Below are 7258 nucleotides of genomic sequence, written 5' to 3'. Positions count from 1 at the left end.
CAAAGACTCCCAACTATTACTGTTTTTATCACAGTCCTTCAGTTTGTTTCCATGTAGGTTTCTTCTAAATTTGATGCAGTCTGGCCCCTTCTGATGCAGATTAGCAATAGTTATCTTTTTTGTCAGGGTAATGTGGTACAACCCTGGAAATTGTTCATTCAAGGGTCACCCCCCTCCAACTGTCCTCCAAAAAAAGAGTGTTCCTCCCATCCCCCACTATTTTTGTGCAGTAACTATAAAAGGAGTTTTTTTTACTACCATTATCCCCTTCCGGAAATGGGAGTTACCAGGTTTACCATCTAGCACAGAAAGAGGTTTATGACCTAAATTCCATATCCATTCTCCTCAGAATGTTTTGCCACCAAACTTCTTTATTTTCCAAATTCCGGATCCATTTTCCTAACAATGCTTTGTTCATATTGTCTGGATCTTGAACACCCAGGCCTCCTTGGTCTCTAGGTGAACAAACTTCTGACCATTTTGCTAGTGGTATTTTCTAATCCCCTTGTTCTCTTGCCATAGAAATCTCCTTATAACATAATCCAGTCTCTCTTTCACCCCTTGTGGTAATATATAAAAAGAGATCATGTATAAGGGCACATTGCTGCAGCTTGAGTTGATTAAGATCAATATCCCTCCAATGGATTGGAGTCTGCCTTGCTAGCATCCCAACTAGTGTTCCATTTTGTTTTCAACATTTTTTCAGTCTTGTTTTAGGATCCTTTTTTGATCTATTTAGACACGCGAAGCACCTATGTTGCATGTGAAGATCTGGCTCTAAACCTCTTGTTTGTCTTTTGCTCCCCCAATAAAAAAACCTCATTTTTATTAAAATTAATCTTGAGACCTAACAGTTACTGAAAAAGACAAAGAATATATTTCAAGTTTTTTGCATAATTTTCATTATCTGGTAACAAGATGATTGTATCATCTGCATATTGTAGAATTGTAATTTTGTTTTCTTCACTCACTCCCAGCCCTTCTAGAAACCGATTTCTTCAGCCCTTTGCACTAACAAGGTTAGTGCTTCTGCTGCCAAATTGAACAGCAGGGGGTAGAGTGGATCACCTTGTCTTAGCTCTTTATGTGTTTTAAAATATGGCCCAATTTAATCATTTACTTTATTTTTCAATCACACCATGTGACATCTTAGCCCAATTAGGATGAGGTATGTGTGGCCCATGTAAGCTATGTGCGCATGTTTAGTACCACCTTGCTAGTCTAGCAAGGGTGGAACCAACTTATAAGGCCTCATCTCTCCAACCATATCACTTCTGGGTTAACCCTTTTACACGAAGCGAGAACAAAAGTATAAGTGGGCCCGCCCGTCGGATGTGCTGACTACGCGATTCTGGAGAGAAAGCTATTACACCACTGGTCAGGAAAATCTTTTGCCTTTTAACATTCCATAAATAAATACCCAATCTTGGCCAGGAAAATCTTTTGCCTTTAACATTCCGTAAATAAATACCCAATCTATTTTGTCATAGGCTTTTTCAAAATCCACCTTGAAGAGAATGCCACTATATGTTTTTTCTGGTGCAAGGAATTGAGTATCTCATGCAAAATGACAACCCCTTCCAAAATAAAGTGATTTTTTAAGAAGGCTAGCTATTTGGCCTTTTGAGATGATGTATTGCATTATCTCAATTTCTGTTCATCAGTACTTTTGTTATGATTTTGAAGCTAACATTCAAGATACTCAATTATACTTATACTTTCACATTCTTCACTTGCGTCGTGTTTGACAACTTTGAGGAAGAATTAGGACTAATCTCTCCGAGTGACTGAGACTACACTGAGAGCCACACAGGCGCCGGTACTATTGACAACAACAAAGGAAGTGTCGAATTACCAAATTTCTCCGAATGATGAACTGGTGTCCTACAGTCCGATATAATGTGCAGACCACCGTGCTGGTTCAGTTCAACAATAAAGCTAAGCGCTACACACCGAGATAAGATCAGTTTTGTTGCCCGAAACAACAAGTAGATGAACTGTCCCTTTCATGTACCCTAAGTTTTCTTCAAGAAATGGACTATGAAGGGAAGAAACAGATTTACTAAACACCAGAAATTTCGCACATCATCATGTCTCTGTCCCACAAGAAACAACAATGGTCCGAGATTTCTCGCACATCTTCCGAAATGTTTCGTGTCACCAAGACATTTGACATATATAAGAGACACATAAATACATTATATTGATCTTTTCATTTTTCTTTCCGGGTGTGACAGAAGGTGTGTGTATACATGTGCACCTAAGAATTGGAACAAGTTAGGGCGGTAAAGTTGCCCAACAACCTGCCCACCATCTGCTCGTTTTCGCGCTCTTTTCCATCTATATAGCTAGCTGATCGATCAACTGCCGAACCACTCCACAAAAACAATAACAGGGCCAGTGTGCTTATCTAAAATCACACCTGAATCTTGCCAAATTAATGCCTATTTGTTTCTGATCCCTAGCTTTAAAGGCTGAAGCTGCTGTCAGCTGTGTTCGCGCAGCAGCAAGCACAGGCAGCATCATGGCGAAGGTGCACCGGCTGATGAACGCCGTGCTCCGGCTCGCCGCTGCGGCGGCTGCTGCAACGGCGGCGGTCGTCATGGTGACGAGCCGTGAGACCACCAGCTTCTTCGGCATTCAGATGGAGGCCAAGTACTCCTACACCCCATCTTTTATGTAAGTAGAACATATTACATATATATACATGTTGTTGATTAACTTTGCCTCCGTACAAAGTTGTCAAAATCTCAATTCTGTCATATGATTTATGACTTTACGATTCTATTTAAGGTGCCTGATTCTCCTATCCTACATATAGAATCTACGATTTTGTGATTTTTACGTATATGATTCTATGATTATATATGGTCCTACTTAGAACATCCGATTTCGATTTGAGATCACGATTTAGCAACATTGCTCCAATGCCATCGTCGGTTGAGTTCTCTGCACGTACTGTTGTGTTCTGTGGCAGCTTCTTCGTGGTGGCGTATGCCGTGGCGGCCGCGTATAGCCTGCTCGTCCTGGCCGTGCCGGCAGGGAGTGCCCTCTCCAGATTGGCGCTAACAACAGATGTGGTACTGTCTCCTCTCTGTTTTGTATATTTACTTACAATATTGTTTGATTCCCTCGTTTCATCGATTCATTCTAAACAGCAAGATAATGAATGTCCTTCTTTTCGGCATTGGACTTTCCAATCAATTAATTGATGGTAAAACTCGTAAAGATCAACTTTGCGAAAATCCCATTGTATCCTAGGAGCTTGTAACTCATAACTCATTAGAAAAACAAAAATGAGATTCTATATAATAAGTTGTTGATATTCAATAACTCGTAGAAAACAATCACAAAATCTAAACATTTATTAGTTTATCCATAAGGCGATCCCGCAATACATTATAGCCATTTTCTATCGAAATGATCAAGAAAGATGATTCGGTGTTCTCTACTAGTAGTATTATACTACTAGTAAAAATGATCTGAACCGTTCGTTACCAAGAGTAAATCAGTAATTTACTAATACAGTTATTACGGGTAACTTTGTTATTTATGGTTTTCCCCGGCTAAATCGATATGTGGTCATTCATTGTGTTGGTATTGCTCATATTCTATCTAAAAAGCTAAAAAAAGAAGAAAAAAAAAGGTTTACCCACTACTAAATGACGATTATGTCCCTTCACACTTTTTTTTTTACAATAATGATCCTCGACATTTCTACTGCCACTATCTAAGGTGATAATATAAATAGATACAAACCCTTCGATCAAATGAGATCAACAGTTTATAAATTGTTTTCTACTACAAGTAGAAAGCACCATACTAGGGCTCACATTATTCCGTCTTTTAAAATGACCAGATTTATTTATACTAAATTGCACGGATGATCCTAAAGCTTGTCGCATGCATGGTATCATCTGGTAAAAAAAAAGATTGTAGAACCAGTTTTCGATCAATATTTCTCCGTCCGTCCATGTACGCAGGTGTTGGGGATGGTGCTCGCCGGTGCCGTAGCCTCCGCCGGCGCCATATCGGACATCGCGAAGAACGGCAACTCGCACGCCGGGTGGCTGCCGGTGTGCGGGCAGATACACGCCTACTGCAACCACGTCATGGCGGCGCTCATCGCCGGCTTCGTCGCGCTGGCCGTCCACTTCGTCGTCGTCATGTACTCCCTCCACATTGTCACCGATGTCATTTGCCCCTGCCATTAGCAGAGTCTATCTATATATATAGTCCATAGTAGCAGTATATATATAGGTCGTGATATATACTTCCATCACCAAAAATTCGGGTACGTATATACCATTTTATTTTCTCTATATCTATGTCTCAATTTGTTAAAGTTATGTTTCAGATGGCAACTACATTGTGATCTATGGTCCTCTGTATCTTGTTGTTACTTGTTACACACAAGATTTGAATGAAAAATACCCCCACGATGTTCTAGAAACAGTACAGTACAGATTCTAGCCATTATAACGTTTCGCAGAATCTTCAATTTTTCAAAATAATGCAGATTCTCCCTCCAGATTTTGAGAATATGCAGCTATAAAATTCAAAAAATTAATTGGGAATCCAGCCATTTTTAGATTCTCAGAGATTGACTATCAATCAACTGTTTCTCAAAATCTTACACTCTCTAAACAAGGCATAGGCGGCTCCAAAATCTCACAATAGACATTTTTTTTAAAAAAAATAATCAGTCTTTGACAATTTATGATACGCATGTTTAATTTGTCTTTGACTATTCTTCCATGATTTATTAAGGTTGTCCGTACTGTATAGTACGGAGTCAGTGATGATATGGTATAAAGAAAATTGAGGTCATTGACAGTGCCATGTTGCCAATATAAGACTGAGAAGGCGTTAGGTGAGCTAATTTTGATATTGTTACACCAAAACGATCACCTGAACATGTACTTTGGTGAACTACAGTACCATGTGGCCATGTGTTCTTTCTAAAATGAACTCTGTCTGGGTTTAATCAGAGATTGTGACAAATTGCGTACCCCAGTTTCAGCAAAAGAAAAAAAAGGTAATAGTACTTTCCCAAATCATACTAAGAGAACGTAATAAATAGACAAGTAACAATGCTATTCAGATAGTATCAACCAAATATGCTTCATGGATCGAAGCTGGATAAAACAGAATTACCGATTCATGCCCAGATACAGTAGCCAGTTGGACAGGGTAAATCGAAGCATGCAACAATGATAAGGAAATGCTATGTGCAGGAAAAAAAAATCTAGAATTGGTCATGCTTTGAGAAGAGATATGTTCAATTGTGTATTCAACAGGTGTAGCCCTGTAGGGACTTGAGAAGCAACATGATTGTTCAATGTTTCATGGAATGAGAGATATTATCATACACTCCAAGTCTCCAACCATCAATGTGGACATATTCTTCGCCCACATGAAATTTTAATTCCAGCAGCAAGGCACCTACTGTAAGTAAATTTCGACCGCACATGCCCAGTTTTACGGAAATCATGCATACTTACAGCAAAAACTAGCATTTGTCAGATTTGGACGAATTCACGGTCAATCCTATAAAGAAGTCTAAGAACACCTGTAACGATATTTACAGATGCAAACATTGTCTAAATCCTGCAAGTGACTCATCAGCAGTAGGGTAGTGATAACAAGTCTGGTGGTACCGTACCAGTAGTAGCAACGTCAAAGCCGAGGTCGCCATTTCATCAAGCGACTTGCGGGCGTGCGGAGGCAACCAGGAAGTCGGCGGAGAAGCAGGTGACGGACACGGCCCAGATGGCGAGCGCCACCGAGAGGGGCACGGCGGGGCTGTAGATCTGGAGCTGGACGAGGCCGGTGAGGGCGACGCAGAGCGCGACGACGGCGGCCCTGAGCCACTGCCTCCGTGGCCCCGCCGGAGCGCGCGCGACGGCGCCCATGCAGCGGAAGAAGAGCACCAGCACGAGCATGGACGCCATGGAGTAGGCCGCTGAGGCCGGGTCGCGGCGGCGGGCCGCCGCCGCCAACATGCTCCCGAAGATGATGCGCCGCGGCGACAGCAGGTTGGCTTCCATGGCGACGCGAAGATCGCACGATTCTGTGTGGGGGGTGAAAACGATACGGAAATTTCTGAGAATTCCGGCTTCCGTTTCTGGTTTGCACCGACCGTTTCAGTCGGTATCGGTAATTATCGGTATCGAAAATAGAAACGGTAATCTCTTTCGAAAATGGTAGTGGAAATAATATGGTTTTTTTCCGACCGTTTGGTCGGTAACCGTTTTTTATCGGTAATTTTCATCAAATTTTCGACAAAATTCCGAAGAAGGAAGCCGGTTGGGCCTGGCCAGCAGGAGCAGGAGCAGCCCATTAGGCATTAAGAGACTAAAGCAGTCGATGTCGCTGACGCCGGCCGCAGCCTCCTTCGCCCCGACAGCCTCCATCGCGGCTGGCCCTCTTTCCCTCCCCCATCCTCCACCGCCGGCCTCCGTGCCGCCGAGCCAGGCGCCACCACGCCAAGCGCCGAGTGACGCCGTGCCGAGCGCTGCCGCACCGGGGCCTCCTCTTCCCCCTTTCTCCTCTCTCCTTCCCCCACCACCGCCTTGCGCCAGGCCGCCATCTCCGGCGCCTCTCTCCTCTCAGGCGCGCGTGAAGGAGCCGAAGGCAGAGAAGAGAACGAGAGAGAACAGAGAAGAAATCGAGAGAGCAGGAGAAGGAACCGAGAGAAGGGAAGGATAAGAGAGAGAAAAGAAAAGAAAAAAAGAGATAAAAAGAAAGACAGTGGGACCCACTGGTGGGCCCCACCAACTTGACTCCACTAAGTGACCCCCCTTGACCTGGAAACTACCCAAAAAGTCTAGTTTAGCATGAAAATTAATTACAATGGTAGTGATACAGTGTCAACATAAAAGTTCTTATGCAATGTGCCACTGTAGTGTGTAGGACGACAATGTAGCTATGTCAATTGATGATGAAATGATGAATGATGTTTGACAAGGAGCTGATCAGCTGAAGCCATGCCAGCTTGTGAGCTTGGTGTTCTCGAAGACTTCAAATCTATATCCTAAAAAATAGTCAGACAATATTAGTTATGATGTAATCCTATCATGTAAGCCACATTGTATGCTTTAACCATATTGATGTTGAAGTATAGTTGAACTTTATTTATATTGTTTGTCAATCTTATTGTCAACTTATTAATCATCATATAATGGTGTTGTGTGCCAGCGTGATGATGCAAGGGTGAAATTATAAGGTCATCTTCATACATAGTTAAATGTGGATT

General features: G+C 42.3%; 1 protein-coding gene across 1 annotated transcript; it reads left to right on the top strand.

The window, feature by feature from the left end:
• Positions 1 to 2389: 2389 nt before the first annotated feature.
• LOC127772997 (CASP-like protein BLE3) lies at positions 2390 to 4446 on the top strand. Its single transcript, XM_052299004.1, has 3 exons — positions 2390 to 2679; positions 2978 to 3080; positions 3984 to 4446. The coding sequence occupies exons 1-3, from the start codon at positions 2525 to 2527 to the stop codon at positions 4212 to 4214; spliced, it is 489 nt and encodes a 162-aa protein (XP_052154964.1). The 5' UTR covers positions 2390 to 2524; the 3' UTR covers positions 4215 to 4446.
• The last annotated feature ends 2812 nt before the right edge of the window (positions 4447 to 7258 follow it).

This window comes from Oryza glaberrima, chromosome 5 (assembly GCF_000147395.1).
Source record: "Oryza glaberrima chromosome 5, OglaRS2, whole genome shotgun sequence".
Taxonomy (NCBI): domain Eukaryota; kingdom Viridiplantae; phylum Streptophyta; class Magnoliopsida; order Poales; family Poaceae; genus Oryza; species Oryza glaberrima.
The sequence above is the reverse complement of the archived record's forward strand: the minus strand, read 5'-3'. Positions and strand labels throughout refer to the sequence as shown.